Source organism: Megalops cyprinoides, chromosome 20 (genome assembly GCF_013368585.1).
Source record: "Megalops cyprinoides isolate fMegCyp1 chromosome 20, fMegCyp1.pri, whole genome shotgun sequence".
Classification (NCBI taxonomy): Eukaryota; Metazoa; Chordata; class Actinopteri; order Elopiformes; family Megalopidae; genus Megalops; species Megalops cyprinoides.
The window spans coordinates 24,666,941-24,691,601 of record NC_050602.1 but is presented as its reverse complement, the minus strand read 5'-3'; the positions used below and the strand labels follow the sequence as shown (position 1 = coordinate 24,691,601).

At 43.8% G+C, this 24,661-nt stretch overlaps 3 protein-coding genes across 3 annotated transcripts; 1 reads left to right on the top strand and 2 right to left on the bottom strand.

The window, feature by feature from the left end:
- Positions 1–415: 415 nt before the first annotated feature.
- LOC118795301 (glutamate-rich protein 3-like) lies at positions 416–15,228 on the bottom strand. The gene is made up of 15 exons (XM_036553697.1): positions 14,978–15,228; positions 13,171–13,264; positions 12,380–12,505; positions 12,186–12,257; positions 11,654–11,782; positions 10,771–10,932; positions 10,122–10,331; positions 9,652–9,829; positions 9,103–9,289; positions 8,129–8,355; positions 7,428–7,649; positions 6,630–7,019; positions 4,891–5,040; positions 654–4,630; positions 416–489 (listed from the first exon to the last, which is right to left on the bottom strand). The coding sequence occupies exons 1-15, from the start codon at positions 14,995–14,997 to the stop codon at positions 481–483; spliced, it is 6,153 nt and encodes a 2,050-aa protein (XP_036409590.1). The 5' UTR covers positions 14,998–15,228; the 3' UTR covers positions 416–480.
- Positions 15,229–15,556: 328 nt separating this feature from the next.
- On the bottom strand, positions 15,557–19,417 carry cryz (crystallin, zeta (quinone reductase)). The gene is made up of 9 exons (XM_036554693.1): positions 19,265–19,417; positions 18,746–18,860; positions 18,193–18,345; positions 17,533–17,696; positions 17,030–17,081; positions 16,771–16,920; positions 16,340–16,441; positions 16,145–16,240; positions 15,557–15,814 (listed from the first exon to the last, which is right to left on the bottom strand). Exons 2-9 carry the CDS (start codon positions 18,851–18,853, stop codon positions 15,653–15,655), a joined length of 987 nt encoding a protein of 328 aa, XP_036410586.1. The 5' UTR covers positions 18,854–18,860; positions 19,265–19,417; the 3' UTR covers positions 15,557–15,652.
- Positions 19,418–19,508: 91 nt separating this feature from the next.
- On the top strand, positions 19,509–23,890 carry tyw3 (tRNA-yW synthesizing protein 3 homolog (S. cerevisiae)). Its single transcript, XM_036554387.1, has 6 exons — positions 19,509–19,774; positions 20,630–20,710; positions 20,809–20,907; positions 21,133–21,204; positions 21,924–22,057; positions 22,163–23,890. The coding sequence occupies exons 1-6, from the start codon at positions 19,601–19,603 to the stop codon at positions 22,362–22,364; spliced, it is 762 nt and encodes a 253-aa protein (XP_036410280.1). The 5' UTR covers positions 19,509–19,600; the 3' UTR covers positions 22,365–23,890.
- Positions 23,891–24,661: the final 771 nt, after the last annotated feature.

Below are 24,661 nucleotides of genomic sequence, written 5' to 3'. Positions count from 1 at the left end.
GGCGGCCAGAGCCGAGGGGTATCGGTTTTCAGGGTCACGGTGAGAGGCTGAATCTGCACTTCGTTTCAGCACAGGGTACGCTCTTGTGTCAGGCTCCGCCCTCTTCGGGAGAGAATGGAAACGACGAGAGAGACTGACATGCAGTCACTGCGCAGGGAGAGAGCCCAACGCCGCAAGCTCCACAGCACAGACACCCACGTGACTTTGCAACCGTTAGCAAACTTTAAACAGCTGATACTTTAAAGCTTACAGTGCCATTAAGAGCTTCACCTTCCCATGTTTTAGTTATGAGTTTAGTGAGTTATATTTTTCATGAATGGCATTAGAGGTGGGACCCACACTGTTTACAGCGGTAAGTCAGTAAAGTACAGCACAAAAATGCAGCAAACAGTCTATATTTGTTTGTGTTTTCCCTCTTGAAAGGCCAGTAGATGAGAGTCCATCCTCATGGATCCACTTTCTGTACCATAGGTATTGGGATCATATGTCCTGAAAATATGAAAGACAAGATGTGTTTAAAAACTGATATTGATTTTACTACCTCCCACATCCCTTCTTATCCTGAGATATAAAAATAAGAGGTTTTCCCTCACGTTGCATTGTTAAGTTACCAGAAACGCGTAAGTCAAACTGTTGAAACACCTCTGCATTACCTGTGTGCTGATGCGCTGGAGGTTCTGATTTGAAACGGTATAGGCATTCCCTGTGATAGCCGCTGCTGTCCGTGTGTATTCAAGTGGGCTCGCCAGCTCAGGGTCATTCGCTGCAAAGGACTGCAGGCTTAGCCTCTCCCTTGCCACTGTTAGTTTGTAACTTCTGTGACCCTTTGTGAGAGGAGGGGGAAATGTTGCTCTGCTGCTCCTGCCGTTGTCCTCTGATCTGGAAAGGGAGTCTGAACTTGAGGTGTCTTCCCTGCTCGGTTCTGTTTTAGTGCTGATTTCCAGATCGTTTTTATCTTCAACTGCTGCTCCTCCTTCACCCTCTTTCACCTCTGACCTTTCTTCCGTGACAATAGATTCTCCTTCTCCTGTCTCAAGAGTTGAATCAGGGCTTGTGCTCTTAAATTCTTCCACATTTTCCTGCTCTGAGTGAGTAGTCTGTTGATCCTTTTGTTCCAATACCTTTTCCATGTTGCTCTTAGGTTCGTATCTGACCTCATCTCCCTTTAATTTATATTCTGATGGCTCCTCTTCAGAGCTCACAGACTGAGGTTTGTCTTTGGACTCCTCCTCCTTTATTCGGAGTTCTTCTTCAACATTAGCAATGTTGTCCATTGTCTCTGAGGTCCCTTTCAGGGAAGAGTCAGATCCTGTCAAGTTTTTTCCAGTTTCTACCTCTCTTGTTTCATTATTTTGCTCTGCTACACCTCTCTCACTCAATGGACTGTCCTTTATGTCGTCTGATACCTCATGCGATGTCTCAAAGTACTCTGGAACCTGGTGGACATCAGCAACACTAGTCACAGGATCTTCTTCAGCTACTTGACTTTCCACATCATCATCAGCTTCAGACTTGATCTCCTCCCCAGAGGCTCCATCTTCCCTCCCCGAGTTACTGCTCTTGTTGTGGAGACCCACATCTGATTTTACTGGTTGAAATTCAGATTCAGGGTCACATGTAGCCTCCCTGGCTTCAGTGGTCTCATTAGCATCATCATTTTTCTTCACATCCTCCTCAGATTTGTCTTCAGCTCCATCAGACATGGATTCCTCTGTTTTACCCTTCATTTCAACCTTGGCATTTCCCAGGTTGGATAAGATGCCCACGCCTTCATTGCCTGTGGTCTCGCTGGCCTCAGCTCTCTTTTCTGTGTCGTCTGAAGAACTTGGAAGATTCACTTGATCATGTGAATCTTTCATGTCCATGTCAATCCCAGCCTGTTCCATCTCGGCTTTAAGCTCCTCTACTATGCATTCAGTTACACTTTGATCCACGCCCTGAATTTCTTCGTCAGGTGCTTTATGAGGATGATCAAATTCCTGTGCCAGACCACCAATCAAATCATCCGCTTTAAGATCGTGCTCAGTCTCTGTGATGTCTGACTTAACCGCTGCTGCAGCTCCCAGCTCTTTTGCATCATCAGCACTTTCCTCCAGCTGGGCTTCTTTCTCTTCACTCTCTGCTTTGCTCACTTCCATCTTTGATTCTGCTTTAATCTCTTCCTCAGCTTTGATCTGTTGGTCCTCGTCTTTACTGCCTGTATCATCCTTAACAACGGTACCATCTCCTGACATCTCCAACTCAGTTTCAGAATCTTTCTCATTTTCATCTGACATGTCATTAGCTGCTTCCTGCTTCTCTGCCTGTTCCTCGGCCTCGGTGTTCTGAATCTCACTCTCTTCTGCCTCATTCACTGTCATGGATTCTGTTTCAGTCTTTTCAGAAACGGCCACTGTCTCACTAGGCGTTGTGGATTCTGCTGCTTCCTCTCCTTCTGACTGGCCCACAGTATCCTCTCTCTCAGCCACCCTCTCCTCTGCTGGTGCACCAGCCTGGTCTGCCTCTAAAGTAGTCCCTTCAGTCTTTTCCTGAGACTCGTCTGGTAGAGTCTTAACCTCCTCTACTGTGGTTGATGTTATTTCCATCTCTGTAGGACTGGACGCACTCTCTGCTTTTTCAGCTGTGGTCTGTTCTTCCTCAGTCTTATCAACCGCCTCACATTTGGGTTCTGCTTCCACTGGTGTCTCCTCTTCCTCCTCCTGTTTAGACTCTGTCTCAGTATCCCTAACGTCTACCTGACTTTCCTTAACCTCTCCCTCTGATTCAGTGTCCCTGACAGCCACCCCGTCTTTTGCATCTGTCTCTTCATTCTTTGCATGCGTTTCCTCTGGGTTATCTTCACCCTTGACCGCTTCCTCGCCAACGCTGGTCTCCCCGACTTCAGCTGGATCCTCCTTTTCCGCTGCATCAGGAACTTTATTTGCTTCAGGCTCTTCCACAGTAACCTGGGACTTACTCTCATCTTCGTCGTCCTCCGACTTAGGTTGCTGTATTTCTGTTTCAGGTTCAGGCTTGATGTTGTCTCCCTCTTCATCCTTAGGGTCTGGTTCTCCAACTGATGCTTGTATTTCCTCCACCTCCTCGCTCACCGTTTCCACGTCTTCCTTCTTGACATTAATCTCTCCATCAATCTGTTGTTCAGTTGTCTCATTCTCCTTCACTTCTGTTTCCACCTCTTGGCTTGTTTCTGCTTTTTCAACACCATTCATGCTTTCATTGCTTGTTTCATTCCTTTCCTCTTCCACCACAGACTCCTTGTTTTCTGTCTCTGTTTCATCCATTATTTCTTTCACCACTATTTCCTCATTTTCATTAAGTTCTCCTGTTTCTCCCGAATCGTCTGTTGCCCCATTGCTCTCTTCGGCTGCCTGTTTCCCGTCATTTGCAGATCCTGCATCTTCCACCTTGGTCTCTGCTTCCTCTGATGGAGCATCCTTGTCCCCTTCGTCTTGCTTAGCCTGTTCATTTCCATTGTCAGTTTCACCAACTTCATCCACCTCACCTGCTTCATCTTTAACTGCCTCTGCCATTTCCTCAGTGCCCTCACCTGGCTCTGTGATCTTTCCCTCAGTTTCATCCTTTCCTTCCTCCACCTTTTGAGCCCCCTCTGCCTCAGTCTCGATTTTCTCCTCCTCCTCTTTTGTCTCTTCCTCTACTTCTTTGCTGTCCTGGTTGACGTCAGTGGTTTCTGTGGGACCTGAACTCTCCTCTGCTGCAGTATCTGCCCCTGTGGGTGCATCCTCCACACGTTCCTCAGTCCCATCGTCCCTTGCTACAGCCTCCTCTTCCTCACCAGTGTCCTCCTCAATCACACGATGTTTCTCCACGTGGGATTCAGTAGTCTCATCAGGGTCGTCAGCCTCTGTCACTGCGGTGCCGTCCGCTACCTTTTCCTCCGCTTCACCCTCTTCTTGCTTGCTCTCTTCTTCAGCCCCAGAGTCACTCTTACCTGCAGGAATTTCACCCTCCTCTGTTTTCCCATCAGTCGCTACCAGCATCGTGCTCTCTAGCATTTGAGCCAGGGCCTCGATAGCTTCTGAGTCAGGTTCTTTCCCATCTTCCTCTCCTGCCTTTGCACCTGCCTCCTCTGATACAGTCTCCTCTGCCTTCTCTGCTCCAGTCTGGTCTGTCTCTGAGTTTCCAGCTTCTTCTTTTTCTCCGCTCTCCTGTGCCATCTCCTCAGGCTCTGCCTGGGTCTCGCTCGCTGGTGCTGGTGTCTCCGGCTCACCAGCCCCTGTCTCTGCCCCTTCTCCGGTCTGCTCTGTCTCTGGGATTCCTGCTTCCACGTTTTCTCTGCCCTCCTGTGCCTTTTCCTCAGACTCTGCCTGGGTCTCGCTCGCTGTTGCTGTGGTCTGAGGCTCACCGGCCCCCGTCTCTGATCCATCCCCTTCCTTATCTGCAGAGGCCTCCTCTATCTCTGGGTCCGGTTCTGGCTTGCCTCCTGTCTCCTGCTCCTCCTGTAGACTGGCCACTTCCGTGTTTGCCTTCTCAGGCTCCTCCCCTTCAGCCTGCTCCACGGCTGAATCAGCTGCAGCTTCATCGCTGTTTACGGCCTTGTCCTCATTACTCCCCTCTTCTCTTTCAGCTGGCTGTTGCAGTGATAACACCGCAGCTGCTGCTTCCTCCGCACCTGCAAAACACAACCAGGAGTTTAGGAGATCCAGCCCATTCATAGAGGAAGAAAATGCAATACAAAACCGGGTTTTGAACACATATTTGATGCTACTACAGTCTGAGCAACTCCAAAATACAACTACAGCACAATGTATTTCTTATTAGGACTGTACACGAACCCACTTACTTACACTTACTAAGTCTTCTCTGTATTTGGAAGTTAACGTCAAAATTTATGCTGTGCTGTTAACAGGATATCCGCAAAGGAGGTCATACCTTCACTGGTGTGGTTCAGCTGCTGGGTGCTGTCTACTGCTGTGACAGACTCCTCATCTTCGTCAGTAGTGGTGTCACTCAGTTCTGGTTCTGAGCTGTCCTGGGCCTCCTTTGTTATGGCAGTGGCAATAATCTCCTGAACGGACTTTGCTAGGGATGGAAATGGGGAGAAGAGATAGAACACAAAGTAGACAGCATGTGAGCTTTACTGTCTTTCAGGAAGTATCAGTTAGGACAAGCTAATCCAATCAGCACATGAAAAGAGACCCGTGTATCTCCATCAACACCTTCAAGAATTTTACTGGAATAAACTGTAACAAATTTTAAAAACTGAAATGGAAACATTTTTTACATCTTCTTCAAAGGTATTCAACTCACCATGATTCCATACAATTGAATTTTATGGCATAATACCGATAAACACTCTCACTATCACCTTGCTGATAATACTGAAAACCTGTTAAAATCACACCCTGCCTATTTAATAACTGTTCTGCATGGCTGCATGTGATATTAAGTGGGTTACACTGTGCTTCATGAAAATTATATTGTTCCACAGAATTTGTCTTTGTAAAGCAAAAGAATACAGCTTACATAATGGAGTATTCTGTTTAAATGCCACAGTGCTTCAGTGGGTCTATAATTGTAATAGCACCCAGAGAGAAAACATTCACAATCAGAACTGTGGGTCACCCACATTATTGCAAGAAGCACCATCACTACAGAAAATAATGGCAGAGAGAAAATGGAAGAGAAGAAAAACAGACACACAAACAACCATCTGTGAAATACAGCACAATGGCACATGCAACATTTTGTAACGTTTATACACTCTGTACAGTACAGGACATTACTTAAAAACCTTGACAACATACAGCTTGGTCTTACGCCATGTGCAGTAAGGTGCTTTGACAGACTGCCATTAATTTGGCAAATTCCACTGCCATCCATAACACACATTTTACAAAATGGTCAAAGATATAATTTGACAGACACCTAAACACACCTAAACAACAAGGCAGAATCCATACGAATTGGATATGAATTCAGTCAGACTGTGGAATAAACCTTCTGAAGAGTTTATAAACAAGGAGGGCTCTGGCACTTGCAGGGTCACTGATGTCTGCAATTCATCACTCACCTCACGGCTATAACATTTTGACTCAACGCCATTTTGATTTAACCCACTTGCTGCTGGTGTCCTTGCATGAGAGTGGTGAGCGCGAGTTCTCTGAATCAGCTCTAACTGGTTTAAGGAGAGGCGGACATCCAATACCAAGGTGGAACAGATGCAGACCCTATGTACTATATACTCTAAGCTCACCAAAAATACTGCCACTACTCACTCAAACGCTTATCACACATTTCAAAGATGACAAATAGAGCATGCTTCCAGTGGGCTAAGGTTGCCTTGGTAGCACTTTGACAGACTGACAGAGAGCTCTCAGCTAGGTGAGGTAAATGGTGGGCAGTGGTGTGACACAGTGGTAAGAAGCAGGGCTCCTAATTGAAAGGTTGCTTATTACTGGTTCAATTCCCTGCTGAGGCACTTGGGCAAGGTATTTAACCCATAACTGCCTCAGTAAATATCCACCTCTATAAATGGGTATAAATAGTATAAATAGTAACCTATGTATACATAGTAAACTATGTAAGTCGCTCTGGATAACAGCATCTGCTAAATGCCAGTAATATAACGTAAACAGGAAGAGAGGGCCCAGGTGGAGTACGAGACTCACCCCTCGGAGGCTCCGTTTCTCCACTATCCTGCTCCACTTGCTCGGAGCCCTCCACAGGGGCGGGGACAGGGTCCTCTTTGTCCTCCAGTGGAGAGTGTGCGGTGGACTGGACTTCCACTTCCCCAGCAGCCTCTGCTTCCAGATGCTCTTCCGGCAGCTCCTCTCCCGCTGCAGGTGACGTGGTGTCTCCTCTCTCGCCCGCCTCGAAATTCTGGCCACTTCTGTCTGCGTCTCTTGATTCTCCTCGGTCAACAGATTTCGAGGAAAGGCTGACTCTGTTGTCTTCGATGGCTTCCTTGACTTCCTCCCCCTCGCTCTCAGGTTCTTGCTGTCTGTTGCTCGAGAACAGAGAGACACTCCCGGAAGAGCTGGACGGAGAGTTCTTCTCTCCTGTGTGGGCAGTGAAGTGAATTGGAAGAAAAAACAATCCACCCGTTCAGTGTCTCCGCTATCGTTCCCACCCGTACCATGTAAAACAAGTAATGAGTTGCTGCAAACCAACATCAGCATACCCAGTACTGATTTAACTAACTGAGGTATGTCTTAAAAGACAATATTCTTCACATTCACATTTAATAGGTAATGGTCTTTTGATCTTACCTTTTGACCTAGTCACGTTTGCTAGTTTTTGGTCAAATTTAGAAACAGGCTTTCTGCCCTGGCACTGCAATATAATGTTGACACATGCCAATTTCTGAGACAATGCCAGTTCTTTTTTTTAAATCATCTGTGAACGTGGGTTTCTTTGCCCGCAACATCATGCAGTTTAGACGAGACCGAGTTTACAGGCTAACTCACCAGCCTCATCTTCCTTTCCAGGCTTGCCGTCAGAGTCCTTCGCTTTGATGTCGTCCTTGCTCTCGTGGTGGTCTTCCTCTTCTGCCTCTTGGCTGTCAGTGTGAGAGTCTTTCCCCTCTTTGGTGGGGGAAGGGGGTGCCGAATTCGTAACTGTCTCGGCTTTGGCTTCCTCCGTCTCTTCATCCCCTCTCTCATCATCAGCTTCAAAGTCTTCCTCATAGTCTGCAGATCAGGACATTTAACCTTTAACTCTGCCTCCGAGCAGGTACACAAACCAGAGATCCACAGAGATTCATAGCTCATGCAGAACGAGTCAAAAGGCTGGACGCACCTGATTAAGATAATGGGAAACATGCATTCAAAGACATTTTTATCTAAAGACTTATGCTAAAATGCTTGAAATGTGTTTCTTACACAAATAAATCATAAATCATGAAGTTGATGCCTATGTACGGATTTCTTTCCAAAATATTTTTTAATTTAAAATAATAGTTTGACTATTTTGAAGAATCTAAAATATAAGATAGTTTTGATTTGTTTATAACCCCTTTCCGGCCACTGCATGATTCCATTTGTGTCATTTCATAGTTTTGGTGTCTTTACTGTCATTCTAAAATGTGGAAAATTGTAAAAATGAAGAAAGAAAAGTATGTCCAAACTTTTGACTGGTACTGTATATGCTGTGGTCTTTTATGTGTTACCATCTTGGGCCTCCTCAGCCGGTTCCTCTTTAGCTTCTGTGACCATGGCCTCTTCCTCCTCCTGCTCCTGCTCCTGGCTGTACGTCTCCCCTGCAGGGGCCTGGCTGTCCTGCGTCACATCCTCCTCCTTAGCCGGTATGGTACCTGCAGGGCTCCCGGTCTCTGCATCCTTGGGTCTCTTTGGAGGAGGGGTGGGCTTTTTGTCCATCCCCATTGCTATGATACACCTGGTCACACACCAGAAAGACACTAAGGCTGCGGTGTACTCTGGGGCAGCAATGTGAAGTGATAAAGACAACTGGCCTACATAACTAGTAGATTACAGGCAGTAGGTTTGCAGGTTTGTATCCCAATTATTTGCTGTTGACCATTTTTGCAGTATAAAAGGTACACCTAATGTCTAATTCTAATGCTATCCCATACAATATAGTAACTACAATACAGTGTAAGCTGTAACACCAGCTCCTACCTGATTCTGTTCATTGATACTGTGATGCCTCTGTGATGTAGCAGAGACTATTTCCTTGTGATGTAGCAGTGACTATTTCTCTGTGATGTAGCAATGACTATTTCTCTGTGAGGTAGCAGTCACTGTTTCTCTGTGATGTAGCAATGACTATTTCTCTGTGATGTAGCAGTGACTATTTCTCTGTGATGTAGCAATGACTATTTTTCTGTGAGGTAGCAGTCACTGTTTCTCTGTGATGTAGCAATGGCTATTTCTCTGTGATGTAGTAATGACTATTTCTCTGTGATGCAGCAATGACTATTTCCCTGTGATGTAGTAGAGACTATTTCCCTGTGATGTAGCAGTGACTATTTCTCTGTGATGTAGCAATGACTATTTCCCTGTGATGTAGTAGAGACTACTTCCCTGTGATGTAGCAGTGACTATTTCTCTGTGATGTAGCAATGACTATTTCTCTGTGATGCAGCAGTGACTGTGTGTCCCTGTGATGATGGCAGATCCTCACTTGTAGCAGGGAGAGGCCCCGTCCACACTGATGAATCCGAAGTGGCCCTGTTTCCCTCCCAGCCGGGACCCCTTGCGGTGGCGGAACTCACAGCAGGAGCTGAGCCGATCCACCTGCAAGCCGTTCAGGAAGAAGGTGAGGCTGAAGGGGAAGCCCAGGTGCCGTCTGGAGACGAACTGGAAGGACTCTGTGGGACAGGGAAAGCACTTTAGTGTCCCTCTGCGGACTGCAGCAGACTGACCATCACTGCTAAAGCTCACGCCGTTTAATGAAAAATATCAATACTTGTTCATGATCTGTGAACATGCAGTTAATCAAAACTGCCTGGTGAAAGAGACACTCTCTGCTTCCCTGGACTGATCTGAAATCTGCTTACACAAGAGTTGTTCTAATCTTAACCATTAAGTATAAATATGTGAAACTGATCCAAGGTCTGTGTTTGGCATGTGCTTGCTATGTCCAAACTCCCAGTGATTTTAGACTATTTTTGATTTTCAGGGCAGATGAGAGGTTTCCCGGGGAGATGGACCACGTGATCAGACTGCTGACCTCCTTCCATGAGCTTCCCTCTGTAGACACAGACGTTCTCCCCTCCGCAGTGCTGCTGGAAGACCTTGACCTCGTCCCTCAGGTCGATGGCGTCGTTGGTCAGGTGGACCGCTTTTCCGTAGAATGTCATGGTCACCGACACGTTGCTGTGTATCGTGGTCTTGTGGAATCCAGAGTCCTGTGGGTAAAGAGCATTCCAAATATCACAGTGTCTGTGTGGAATTTGTTTTCAACATTGTATATGTCAAACGTACCATGAAAATGGACTGCAAGCTGACTTCCAGTGCATTTACAAGGGGACATAAAGGACTATAGGTCCACTGTTAGAGCAGTATGGTGTTATTTATGTACTATTTGTACTGTATGCAGAACGACTGAAGTACAATCATGATTAATACGTTCCTCTGTTGTAGTGTTTGTAAGGACCCTAGTGTGCCCATGCAGTGCCTGATGATAATTAGGCGGCTGACCCTTGTGCCTGCAGGACCGTTAGGGGCTGTGGTAGGCCGCAGACTCCTGCCCCTGGTCCTTCCTCTGGGAGCTGCTCTGAAGCTCCTCTCTTTCCGCTTGGCTGGAGGTGGCACCGGGGTGACATAGTTGTTGATGACAGGAAGACGGTAAGGGGATACTCCGCTGGAAAACTCCGGCATGGTTACGACTTTCATCGTATCCTTGTCCAGCTAGAAAAAATGGAGGTTCGACTGGCTATTAAACAGTGATACAATTTAGACACTCCCATCCATGCTGATGCGCAATTCAGCAGGCTTTAAATAAGGGTTTTAAACAATCGCTGAGTAACACACGAAATGCTGGTCTCAAGTTATCACATAAACAAAGACCATATCATCAAACTTCACTGGACCTGTTAAATTACTTTACCACTGCTGTTCAGACCCCGCTCTACAAGCTACGTGCTTATGAACAATTTCCATCAGCAGCAAACTGGACACATCATCAATCTATAATCATAAATATTATATTTCACCTATTTAATAATGGTCTGCGACAGTCACAAGCTAATTGTGTAGTCATGCAGTTGTGAATGAAAAACCAGAAACCCCCACAGTTCAGCAGTGGAGACCACCACAGAGGAAGAATAAATAAAGATAAGGGCCGCACTGTGCTGCAGAAGCATGATTCTCCATCGTCGGAGGAGTCCTTGTGCCTGCAGCAGTGAGAGGCCCTGCGGGTGGAGGCGGTGGTGCTGTTGCTATGGAGAGGACGGAGACGGACGGGCCGGTGCATCTTCCCGGGAGCCGTGTTGGGTCGGGATGAGGCGGGCTGCAAAACGCCACAGAAAGCAAGCCCTGAATGCGTGCACACAGTAATCTGATCATCTGTGTGCTGTGTGTGGGGAGATCATGTGTCCCACAAAAAGAAATATAAAGAAGTATCCGCTTTAAGGCAAGTAGCTTACAGTTAATGTATTCTGGCAACATCTGACAGGGCTGTTTTATGAATCACTGATTATGATATACTAAGCGGTGGTAGGCTTGTAGGTAGGAAAAAGGAGAAGAGATAAAAGCTTAATGGCCAAATCCTTAAAAAACAAGGGCAAAACTGGCAAAAAACACAAGTATTTGCATCCCATCTTTCATCATTATAAATTTGATAAAATACCGCAATAAATCATGCTTTCACTGTAATCAAAAAATCCTCCTTTGCATAAATGAGCCATAATGTAGTCCAAAGACTGAGCAAACACTTAAGTGAAGCACATACTATGCCTACGCTGAAGATGTCAGTGCAAGCTTAACAGTAGCCTAAGACTGCAAAGAGAAAAAGACTTCATCCCTGCTAAGCATTATATTGTATAAGTATTTGAATAATTATCATGAAAATAACAATTTCCAGTTTGGCATCTCTGTGTTAATTCTTAGTGATACCCCAGGTATGTTTTGAAAAAAATATAAATGACGCTATTATGATCTTCAGCAGTGCCTTGCCTTTCTTCATCACTACACAGATGAATATTAGCCAGAGAGAAATATCAGCCACTCACTGATTCGGTGGACTCTGACTGCTCCGCTTCTGGGATGGAATTCCGAGTGTGACTGTTCTTGGGTCCCGAAGGCGGCCTTGGAGATATCATGGGCATTGTATCTTCATCGTGTCTTTTGGAACATTCCGCCTTAAACACATTGTGGTATTTATGATCATTCTTCTCACTCTGTTAAAGTTATTCACATAATATAAGTTATCTACAGAGCATCAAGTTAACGTGTATATAATGATCTGAAATGAAAATAGGACCTCTTACACGGTGTTAAACTAAACATCAATAACAAATACAAAAACACTGAAATAATGACCCATTGAGTTTGGTGCACATTTCTTAGTTTTATTTGTTCTTTGATATTAGTGTTCAGAGTCATAAGACTATGTTTGATACTGCACGCTTAAGGCCAACCATGAGAGTTTCACAGAAACGCTCTCAGTTGTATACGTACGAAAGTCAAACACTTGCCCCAGGTTATAGTTTCTCATAAGACAACGCCTGGTAACTCCATGGTGTCGGTTCAAACAAATCATACCTTGATTTTATGCACGCGCTCCTTTCGAGCAAAGTCCTCCAGTTTTCTTTTGATTTGTATCTGGTGGTGGCGCTTCACAACAAAGAACATGGAGAGAGGCTTACATAACTCATGGTAGGAAAAACACAAAAATATTTCACATCCACCTGAACAACACTTCTGAAAAAACTTAGCAGCAGGTGTCCGACTCTAACCTCAATATCCAGCACCTTGTGGAAGATGGCCTGGGCCAGGCATTCCCGGACATGTCTTTGGTGATCTCTCCTCATCAGCTTTTGCCTATACTCCTTGTCTGGAACAATAGTCCCGCTTCGAGTAATCTAAAAACCAAACCACCACCACAGTCAAAACTCATGGCCTGTTAATAAGCTCTTTTAGCTCCTGAAAACAGATTAAAACCAGCTCTACCACAACCACTGGGGTGACTCACTTAAAACTATGAAAAGTTAGTTATCACATAATGAGCATGCAGCATGTACAATAAGTGGAATGGCTAACGTATGACAGACTCTATCCTTGGCTTTCCTCTGGATGTGTCATGTTTTGTGTTCAAAGATAGTCTTAAAGATACCTATCCTGTTTAGATATGTGTAGACTAGACTCAACAGTGTGTTTCTTAGCACAGTTAACTCCAAATACATTTTACAACATGTGTAAAATGTAAAAAATGATTTAAATAGTTACCACTGAACAGCCAGAAAACAAATAAAATTTAAATAACAGTCCACATGTGATGAAAATAAAGTAACTCACTGCAAATCATCTGATCTGATTCGCAACATTTCTGATGCCCATGACCCCTTGATTGACAGCGAATGAATCACTTTGCAAAGTGCCCTTGTGTACCTTCGCTTTGTGCACGGATAAAAGTGTCTGCTAAGTGACTCAATGTAAATGCACAAAGCAACCATGGGTCACTTGGCATGTGCATATTGTGCTCTGTTTAATTAAGTATTCGGTGAGTGTTGGTTCCTCCTTAACATACCAGTCCAGCTCTTTGAAGGTGCCTTCTGATCCTTGTGTTGTTAAAGTACCCAGCCAGGTGTTTGTCTGTGAGACTGTTATAGGCTGAAAGCAAACTAAAACAGAACAACATGCACGGTAAAACAACCAGGCAGTGGATCTCTGGCAAACAGAAAACCCTACCTGGTCCTACAATTTTCCTTTGGATTTCAGCCCTTAATCTGGGGAACATATTCCAGGTCTAAAATGAGGATTCTGGGGACACTGTTGTCATCCATATGGGTTTCCTTACTTTTGAGGAGAGAGCAAAATCTTATAGATATTTCAGCCAGCATGAGGAAAAAGTTTTGAGAAGCTCTGCCATTTTACGAATTAAGAAATCCAAGAAATTATGGATGTTTAAATGCACAAAATCAACCTTAAATGTGTTGCAGCACATCACAGGATACACTATAAAACAACACAGGAGAAAAACCTAAAATTTGTTTGACCAAATAAACTGTAATGTCTTACAGAGTAGTGAATTTAAATGTAATGGCGATTCACAACGGTACCCTTTTTTGTGTCATTTTGTAGAGTTGTTTTCTTATTATCAGTAGTCATGCACATTTACTCCTTCCAACAGAGTTGAATTTTAAGCTTGAAAATCTGAAGCTTGAATACAACAGTAATGGATTACGCTGGTTCTCTGAATGAAGGTACCTACAATGCACAGGTCCTGCACGGCTGAGGGTAATGTTTCTATGGTTGCTACACAAGTGTAACTGAGCAACTGAGAAGGCGTACCGTCTATTTGCTGCAGGTATACACCTAGTGATGTACTTTTCCATCACTAATTACCTTTCCCGTAAAGCTAAACAAGAGGATCGTCACGACAGATATGTAGAGTAGAGTTACTGGATCTGATAAGCCTAGTTATCTGCTGTTAGTGCAAAGAGACAGGACTCAGAACCTAACCTTCTAAGCCAGTTATTGCTTAAGTATGTTTGTCTCTGTGTTGCTTGGTTATCAAAAATGTTATCACCTCTCAACATCATAGTCACTCACACCTCACAGCCAACAAGATTTTGCAGAAATCAGCAGTCCATGCAAACAACCGGTATTACCCAATGGAAAAAGTATTTAATGCGGATACAGAGTTGTGATGCCCCTTGACTTGGTATTATCATTTTAACTGCAGTACCAAACAATTCTGTTACTGTATGCTAAATATTACATTCTTCATGTTGTCTATTAGTTTGAATATAACATGCCACACAATATATTGGTAACGTGACATCATCTATGAAGAGCATCTTCTGTCCACCGCGAGAAAGGGCTATGTGGTAAATGGTTGGTGCATTTCACCAGTCTCTGCCAGCTACCATTTTTTTTTACCAGCTACTCAGTAATAGGTATAATAGCTAAGCATAATGGATAAAGAAAATGAATGAGTCCGTTGTAACCTCCTGATACAGCTATTTGCTTCTGCTGCTCAAAGACAGATGCCGCTTCAGTTAGAAAGGCTAAATAGAACATGACCAAAAAAGCTGCAACACAGAACGAGAACTGTATAAATATGAAATAAACAACTGCATTGGTAGGAAGATATTATAATAGTTGTAAACTTAGTATGGGTCGTAATTTAACACTTAAGTCTTCTTTGGGGGTACCAATTAAATTTAGCGAAACTGAGACCATCACCAGTACAGCATCGTGCGTCGTATGGTTTCGTCCATGATATAAAAAATGTTTTACATTACAGAATTTAAGTGCAGAATTGTGTCGTGATGCTTGAAGTAGGCTACCTAAATATTACGGCTAATGAAGTAGCAAATGTTACGACTTACCCGGCGTTTGCGTGACTCATGTTGTCGGCAGGTGCGCAGTTATATTGAATTCACTGGATGTTTTCAGCCGACCGCTTTCTACGCCTAACCGAACAGAACCTCACGGCGAGTAATGGAACCACCGGGAAAGTGAAGGTCAGCCTCAGATTACTCCTTAAACCGGACTCGTTTTTCACTTCGTTCCGTACTCGCGTTCTGTACTTTTTCTCCGAGCGGACCTGAAGACAAGGCATTCCTCGTTGCTGGGGAGAGTCACGTGATACAGCCTTTTGAAGAGGCGGATTGTCTGCGCCTCCCTGCAAGGCACTTTCGGAACACACACGTAACCATGTCAAAATTACCCTTTTTTAAAGCGACGACAGCGACGATGATGATGATGGTGGATAGCCTATAGACTGTAAGTCATCATACTTAAATCTCAGAGAACATTTGCTGCAAAGACCTGATCAATTACGCAATACTTTATTGTTTCAATTTCTAGCACCAGCAGCACCCATCTTTCATCTTGAGTGTGCAGAATACCATTGCAAAATGCAATACATGTGCATAGCTTTCTTTAATGCAAAACACTGTTCGTCTAATAGCGCAGAACATCACACAACAAATTTCCCATTTTATTCCATCACTGCACAGGAATTTTTAAGTGCTGGCATCAGTAACTGCGAGGCAACGTGATCACATGGTCAGCACCATCTTCCCTCTTGCCCCGGAGCTGTGGATGATGTCTTCGTGGGCCCGTGAAGCCTGCTCTAGGGGGTACTGGGCACCGATGAGAGGCTTCATCCAACCAGAATCCATTCCAGCACAGAGGGCGGCTGCGCATTCGGCCTTCTCTTCCTGTTCAAAACAGATGCAGGGCAGCAGTGTAGCACGGTGGTAAGGAGCAGGGCTCATAACCAGAAGGTTGCTGGTTTGATTCCCCGCTGTGGCACTGCTGCAGTACCCTTGGGAAAGGGACTTAATTGCCTCAGTAAATATCAAGCAGTATAAATGGATAACATGTCAAGATTGTTACTTATGTAAGTCATTCTGGATAAGAGCGTCTGCTAAATGCCAATGACGTTATGCAATGTAATTATGCTAGAGATACTCACAGCACAACTACTGTAACGTTAACATGCATTGAAGACCACAGCCACAGCTTATAACAGCTATGCGCCAGCTTACACATGTTGAAGAGAAGAGGGCCACTCCGATGATGCTGGACTCCTTCATCATGGTGTCGCGTGGGTCAATTTCAATGGGTCCTCGGCTGCCCACTATCTGAAACAAACACCAGTGCACTGAGGATGAGGATGAAGACGAAGATGTGGCAGGTGTATGGCACAGAAATTCACGTCAGACACTAAATGAACTACTCACTGTCACTCTGCCTCCTCGGCCTAGCATTTCCAGGTCGTTACTGAGGTTCACATTGGCCAGCATCTCAATGATCACGTTCACCCCTTGCCCATTGGTAGCCTCCTAAATATAAAACCAGATGAACCTTTGAGAAATGACAAATAACTACCACAAAAATGTATCGGGAAGGGCTGTAAAAACAATTTGCAAAGTAGCATTCCAATGTGTTGCCCTTACAGTCCACATGAGTGGTACATTACTTTACATTAAGGGCATTTAGCAGATGCTCTTATCCAGAGCGACCTGAGCGAAAGAGGAAGGCACCGCTGGGATTCGAACCCAGGATCTCCTGTTTAGACAGGCACTTTACCCATCTAAGACACAGCCCCTGTACCAGTAACAATCTTACGATGTGAATGGCAAGCACAAACTGTGTGAGATCTGAGGCCTACCTGTATTCTGTCGGTGTAACCCTTCTCTCTGTGGTTGAAGACCTGATGGGCTCCGTTCTTCAGGACCAGCGTCTGGCCCTCTGGAGTACCTGCTGTTCCCAGCACCTTCATCCCAAAGGCTCTGGCGATCTGACACGCTGCTATTCCCACCTGGGAGAACATATTCAAAAGCCAGTTCCCATCAAGTACTCTGAAGCCATGCAGTGACTCACCTTCACCTTTGGATCATGACAAGATGGCCGCCATCAGCTCCTCTTACCCCTCCACTGGCTCCATGGACCAGAACTGTCTCTCCTGCTTTGGCATGGGCTCTGAGACATCCAAAGATGACACAGGAGATTAGCCATTTGACTGACTTCACATTTAGTGGACTCTGCATGTACTTTCATTCACTGTTACACCGTAGCTACTCTTAGTGCATGGTCATTCTGCATCAGATCGCTTGTATTTTGGTAAACAGTGATGCTTCTTCAGGAATGCTTATGTTCTAGTGGTTAAGTTAGTGCTGCAGTAATTACACAGATATTTTACATTATGACAAAATATTTGGCACCTCTGTTCCTTACATCATCCATATTTCTGTGTTGCTGTGCTACCTACAGATGTTCTGCTTCAGACCACACCCCTTCAAGAATGTTCATAACAGCCCAGCAAATCAGAGTATTTGTAGCTTCAACAGCTGGGCAGACAATTCAATCTGAAGGAGAGCGGGGTAAACATCTGGACGATATATACAATATCTTTGGTGATTATTTCTCTTACTTCTGGAAGAGCGCACGGTATGCTGTGAAGTATGGGATTCCAATGGCAGCCCCTTGTTTATAATCTAGGGAATCAGGCAGCCGGTAGACCGATTCCTCTGACGCTACTGTATACTCCGCATAGCCTCCTGTCTCCGTGGCAGTGGTGAACACACGGTCTCCTGCCTGATGGGGAAGGCTTGCGTCAGTCTAAACATTTTCCCGTTCATTAATAAACAGACCATCAGGCTGGATCCCAAGCGACCACAAAAAAGAAGACCCCCCCCCCCCCCTCCCCCAACAGTGCTAATGAGATCTTCTTCCTTTTCATCTACTCAGGAAGACGTCTGGGTAACATAAGCGCTTTCACCCGCAAGCATTGAGCGATCTTTGCAGTATTGAATTCCCTTATTCACTGATTGTCTTGTTTTCACTGGGTCACCCACATTCAGCCAGCATTATGTTTCACATGTAGAGAGTAACCTTGAAAGGTCAGGCAAAAAGGCTTGAAATTTTAGACATCAGATGATTGAAGCCACCCCCTTAAAATTTTAATTCCGACTGCATATCAAAATCAAACCAATACAAACCCTATCCCGTAAAACACAACAAACATTAAAAAATAATGCTATTTCTGAAGATAACATGTTCCTGGCTCAAGGTATGAACAACAGGACAGAACCTGGAAAAAGGTAACACCATCTCCGACGGCTTCCACGACCCCAGACACATCTGATCCCGGGGTGTAGGGCAGCCTCGGTTTCCGACTGAAGGCCCCGGCGCGGATATACGTTTCCACGGGATTCACTCCGCAGGCATGGACCCGAATTAACACCTGCAGCAGGGGAAACACACGGGCCCATAGCCGTTTTCTCTATGACTCTGAATTAAAATGAACTTTATAGCTATTATAGTCAATAAAAACGTGACAGCTGACGGAGAACACAGAAATGTATATATAATTTCAAAATTCTGACAGAGGCTGAAAAAAATGCATGTATGGAGATGATGCTACGTTAGTTATGTAAGTTATGTGACATGTCATTACACATGTTAGTAAAATACAAATTTTAAAGAATATATTGTCATTTTATATAACATTTTATTCTGCCACGCTGCTATTCTGTTATTGAATGGATAAAATGATAACGTTTCCTAATTTATTTTATGGGTACATACAGGTGCACCTGTTCTAACCTATGGAAAATAACACAAGATATTAATGAATTACTTACCTGATCTGGACCAGGATTTGGCACGGGAATGTCTGTTCGCAATTTTAAAACCGATGGTCCTCCAAACTCGGACACTCTGATGGCTCGCATTAACTTTGATGATGCCATTTCGTTCCTAAAATTTTAAGCATTAATATGGGACGTGCCACCAATCACACCGATTTGTGCAGATACACACAAGGGAATTTAAATAATACAATCGGATAGTTGCTAAAGATAGCTGGATAAAATTTGATACCTGCTAAAGAGTGCAAGCTGGTCATTTTGGACCTTGGTCAGGTCGCAAAAACTTAGTAGGTGTGACGTGCAAGACTTGCAATCCGTTCACACACTCAGTTAAACATTGTGCACATGACTATCGCACAAACAGTCAGGCCCAGAGTAGCTTGCAACTTTTAAAACTAAAAATGAAAGGCAACAAAATTATTGCATTTAGCTACCTGATTAAACGAAAGATGACTAGGTAGTCAGCTAAGTGTAAAGTGTACAACGGCAAAAAATCTGACTAGCTAGCTATACCGTATTTAGTTCTGTCACTCCCACCAGCTGCAAAACACAATAGTCGATGGAACCTGCAAAACTTCACTGTCATTCACATAAAATAAAAATATGTTCTGTGATCAGTGTACACTCGCTGCACACTCACTAAATTATGAATTCTGCAACAATGCCTCTCAAATATGGCCTCTCGGAGGCGTTAACAACTTCCTTCCTATGATTGGACCATTTGGGCCGCCGTACTAGCTTCTGAACGTGACGTCACTACAGGGCAAACGCTGTTTACAGTTTGTCGAAATGTTGCATAGGTAAATATAAAGTAATTACAGTTCCAGTTTTTTCGACTTATTTGGTAGTATGGAGATCGAAAATACATTCAAACAATGGAAGAAGCAGTGTTTGAACAAGATGGATTTAAGCAAAAAGGGAAGTGTTGATGAAGACATCGCGCACGTTGTTCGTGCCTTAAACGATGCTGAGAATTACTTTACAACGAGTTCGTGCTCCGGGCGAATAATACTGATTGACGGGGTAAGAATGGATCCAGTGCAACAATTTACTATTAAGTAAACACCGATGACCAGTTAGCTAACTGTTGCTGACTGTACGCTAGACTGATTTTCCTAATGTTTACGTTGATAGAATCAAGAATCTACAGCTAGCTAAGTTACAGTTACCAAACAGAGCTAACTTGGTGCATTCACCACACCACGCTGATTACATTTGTTTCAAAACACCCGCTTGCGGTAACTAGCTCTAGATCAGGGACTGTCTGTGGTCATATAACGTCAGCTGTATATATAATCAGGAACTGTAAGTTACGATCAACACATGATACAGCTTTACATGGTCAGTACTCGTTGACCAGCTACCCGCATTCACGAACAAAGCTGAACTAAACGTTTTTTAATAAAGATGGGGTCAGCCATTCTGACGATTCTAAATTACTAACAAGTTATTCTATTGTCGACCATAGACACATAACTAACACCAAAACGTCATCATAGATAATCATGCCAATTAGAGATGAATCCCCAATCAGTGCTATTTTCACTAATGTTGTCTGTTCACAAGGTCTTAACTAATATATCAAACCCAGAACCGTAGCAGTGTGGTGTGCTCGGGTGGTGAGGTGCTGTTCTTAATTGTGAGAGGCACTGCCACTGCACCACCGCAAGCCTACGTAACTGTAAGTCGCTTTCGATAAGGGCGTCTGCCAGGCGAATAAATAATGTAAATTGAAGTGGACAGCGCCGCCTTTTACCGACAAGTGTGCATAGGTTAAAAGGTTTGAACTGCTATACGCATAAAAGGGCTGCTTTTGTCTCTGGGCGCCATTGACTCGTGTGACGTGTGTGTGTACGTGTTTATATGTTTCTGTTCAAGGTCTCAGACTGTCAAGATGTGCAAAAACAGAACTGCTCCTGGCTTTTTGTGACACACCAGCAATGCCAGAAGACAGATGTGGTGAGGGATTGTCCTAGTTTGGTCCATATGTGTCAGTGTCGTTGTGACTGTCACCCCTTACGTTGTGTGGGAGTGCCACAGCATGTCATTTTGCGCAGGTCTCAGGGTTGGAGAGGTCATGTGGAGATGCCGTCTTCAAGTTTGAACCCTTTGTTCTGCACGTACAGTGCAGACGGCTGGAAGATGCACAGCTCTTGGTATGAACAAAAATACCCCACATTTAAAAAAACCCTACAAAGTGATAATGGTTAAACTGCAAAGGATTCACTTGTAATTACTCTAAAATAACTGCAGGAATGCTGCAGAAAACCCAGCAGGGATGTATTAATATTGTGAAGTTGTTTTTTTTTTTTTCCAAATATAGATCAGGTCATTTTTGTGTATGTATTGTCATATTAATGGTGCTGTCATTTTGTTCACAGCACAACGTTGCAATAAATTCTGGCTTCAGAAACTCTGGAATAACTGTTGGCAAAAAGGGTAAAATAATAACGGTATGGAAATCAGAAGGTCATTTTTGTTTTTGAGATGGGTAAATCTCTTTTAAAAAGTACATGTAGTATAATTAACCCAGTCTTTTTTAATGGATACTCCAAAAGACGACTCCTAGGGCTTGCAGTTTAAGGCTTATGTAATATCTTCCTGCTGTGTTTAAATATTCTGCTTGTAAGAAACGCACAGTCTGCTTATAAGAATCATTTTTGGGCTCATTACCAACATGTAATAGAATACTCAATGTACAGTAGCACATTAGTGGGAAAAAAAGCAGTTTAGAATTTCAGTGTAGTAAATTTCATCCATTGTGTTTATTACAACAGCATCTAGCATGCATATTTAAAGAAAAAGAAGCTGGGCAGTTTGCCTAAGGGCCTGGATTGGCAGTTTACCTGGTAGGAAAAAGAAAAAAGCTTTCTGTTGATGAAAAACACAGCCTCAGTATATCACACAGTGGCAATTATCAAGGAAAAAAAATTAATATGAGTTGAACTGAATTGTGATATGAGTTAATCAAACCTCTGTTTTACCTGTTCATTTGTAATTCTGCATTTAAGAATCAGTCACTTGTAAGAATGGACACTTTTTGTTTTTCTCATAAGTGGAGTGCAATGTGTGTGTTTGTTTATATGACATCTCCTGTAGTTTATCCTATAGCCGGATGGATGGTTAAGTTTACCTTTCATTTCCTAAGATCTCATTTTAATGTTACCCTTAGGCTGTGCGGAGCACCCATTGTCTTGAAGTTCCCCTCAGCCAAAAGGGACAAATCTTAGTCAGTGAAGACTACATTGAGTTCCTGGTGGAAGTGGCCAATCAAAAAATGGTAGAGAACCTCAGAAGAATAGAAAGGTAAAGTGTTGCTGTTTCTGGTAGCCGTCCTACGTTAATGACCTTTGTTACACATACTAAACCAGAACCATATGTGAAGTCATACACCTCACCCTTCGGTTCCAGGTTCCATGAGTGCTTACAGTCAGCCCTGCAATCAGAAGGCTCTCAGTGTAAGAATACAGATGTGACACAGGAAAAGTCAGTGTACAGGCGGAGAAGAAAGAAGGCACTGGACCGTCCAGCAGACTCCTGTCAGGACAGTAAAGAAACCACCGCCAGTGAGGAGGAAGATGGGTTGGACTATGGGGTGAACCTGTTTACATAGATGCTCCTCTTTGGCTTTCTCGAGTGGGGCTCTGTTGCCAGAGTCTGTATGGAGATGTGGATATTGTATGTCAATTTTCATGTGCTGTCTGGAAACCTCCAAACAGCCAACAGGAGGGAGAAAGCAGTTCCATCCTTTGGATTGACTTTGAGGTTTGAAAGAGAATGGAATGCTCGCAGTTCAGCAGGTTGCTTATTGTGATAGTCACTTTCCCAGGGTCCTCTAACAAACCCAAAATATATATGAGAGAATGTGTTGTTTGTGACATAATCGTCATTCTTTTCATGTGCATGAAACATTTTACATTACACTCACTACCCCCTTCTGTTGTAACAGTAAGCAAAATTAAAGATACATTCATATAAGTGGAGTTTATTTTTTAGCAGTAGGTAAAACTCAAGGACACAAGTGCTTTTGGGGATTGCCGAGGAAACTGAGCTCCTTATTGGAGCACTGAGATCAGCCATGTCAGTCAAAGCAGCCCAGGAGGCATAGAGTTAGTATGCGGTTCACAGATTGGGGAAGAGGTATTTTTAATGTGTTTTTAAAGTGATTTTATTCCACCCTTTTCTCGAGGCCACTGTGTTTCAATGCCCTGTGAAGCTGTGGAATCATGGGAAGCCAGATGGTAACGTGAAACGTTTCTGTGGGCTGTGTGTGGGAAGATCTGGGCCACATACAATTTAATAATTTGAAAAATCCAAAACTAATATCAAAAGGATAAAGTCATAAAGCCATAAAAGGATAAAGCCATCCCTGTCCACAGAGCGGTCAGCATCACCAGGAGGTGAACACATGTCCGTCTTTCCTGGTACCGGTGTTGTTCAGTACATGTGCTGTGATGACTCAGAGGTGACTGTTACGCTGTGTTACACCCACAAGACGCAGTACTTTCCCACATGGAAGATGGAGAGCTGCACGCAGTGACACATGGTTGCAATAGTCTTATCAAAAAATTGGAACCTTCGCGCAGAATAAGATGTCTTGCCCTGGCAAGTACATGTAAGCAAACATAATCCACTTCCTTCTTGGAACCTTTGATTCCAACCGTCTTTGATTGTGAGCGCCAGTGCAAAAACAAAAGTTGTTGTTTTTCAAGCATCCACAAATCTGTTTCCGTTTAAGGCCCGGCTAGCCCCAGCCCTGCGTGTGCAAAGCCGACGGCCTCCTTGCCTGTGAAGAGGCAGACACTCCGGCTTTCATTACTGTTCAGTGGAACATAAAAACGCGCTGTATTATTCATCTCTGACAAGCGGCCCCGTCCACGGCAGTGAACCCCCCCCATGTTAAAATTGCATGCGGTTTCGAGCACATTTCCTTTGAATCAGACTCCATTTACTTGTGGGCCTCGTCCCGCACGGCTCATTTAGGAGCCTTGCCTCATTAGTGTGCCGCTTCCCCTTGCGTTTCCCACTTCACTCCGGGCTGTGTTTCACATTTACATCAATTAACATCTATTCCAGATCTTACGTTTTTCCAAATTGGGCACTTGATCTATCTTAGATCACTTGCTACATTTCTTCTTCCCTCGCAATTTCACAGTTGATGGTCCATTAATATCTTAATAGTACACATTTTTCCTTTGGGATCAGTTTCAGTTGGTACTTGTCATTATAAACTTAATACCAAAGAGCTGCGATCTGGTGTCTCGGACAGTAGTAAACTTCGGTTTTAATTGTCTGTGCGCTCCAAGGTGCTTGTAGGCCAAAAAATGCAGATTTTTTTTCTGTTTTGGAGCTGCAGCACATTCAGTGTTAGACACATAGTGCAGTTCAGAGATGGGACAGTAGATGGAGTCGCTACCCTTTCTAAAAATTGGCTCTGGCTTTGCGTAGGAAATGAGAAAGACCACAGCTGTGTAGAATGCTGATGGTTTGCACTGTTTGGAATACTGCAGAGACACAACAGACAGGCATATTTCTTGACTGGTTATGTCTGAATTGCATTCTAGTGGTTAACAGCGCACATTGATTGACAGGGATTGACAGCAGATATTCAGCTGGCTAAAACTACCTTGAAACAGAATGTTGGTAAAAATGTTGGTAACTTCTCTCATATTTATATTCCTAATGTGGCCTCCTGTATCTAAATGATACATATCAGTAACAGTGTTAATGTTTTCTGTTAATGCAAAATGAAAATGCATAAAAATATTTCAGCACTGCAGGATGTCTGCACTCTACCCCCCTCTTGCTGTATTAATTTTACTCTCCTGATAACTTTAGAAATTGGTGTGCTGGTGAAATATGAAACTTTATATCATTTGTAATAGCAGATTTTGTACATCATTTTGTGAG

Bases quoted from the DNA above. Each gene is read 5' to 3' on its own strand.
- tyw3 (XM_036554387.1), top strand. From the start codon at position 19,601: ATGGAGATCGAAAATACATTCAAACAATGGAAGAAGCAGTGTTTGAAC. The intron at 21,205-21,923 runs GTATGGAAATCA...TGTTACCCTTAG, and splicing joins AAAAGGGTAAAATAATAACG to GCTGTGCGGAGCACCCATTG. The intron at 22,058-22,162 runs GTAAAGTGTTGC...CTTCGGTTCCAG, and splicing joins AACCTCAGAAGAATAGAAAG to GTTCCATGAGTGCTTACAGT.
- cryz (XM_036554693.1), bottom strand. From the start codon at position 18,853: ATGGCATCATCAAAGTTAATGCGAGCCATCAGAGTGTCCGAGTTTGGA. The intron at 17,082-17,532 runs GTAAGAGAAATA...TGGATGTCTCAG, and splicing joins TACCGTGCGCTCTTCCAGAA to AGCCCATGCCAAAGCAGGAG. The intron at 16,921-17,029 runs GTAAGAGGAGCT...ATGTTCTCCCAG, and splicing joins TCCATGGAGCCAGTGGAGGG to GTGGGAATAGCAGCGTGTCA.
- LOC118795301 (XM_036553697.1), bottom strand. From the start codon at position 14,997: ATGAGTCACGCAAACGCCGG. The intron at 13,265-14,977 runs GTAAGTCGTAAC...GTTCTGTTTTAG, and splicing joins ATGAGTCACGCAAACGCCGG to TTTGCTTTCAGCCTATAACA. The intron at 10,332-10,770 runs GTGCGGCCCTTA...CATTTTTTCTAG, and splicing joins AATCATGCTTCTGCAGCACA to CTGGACAAGGATACGATGAA.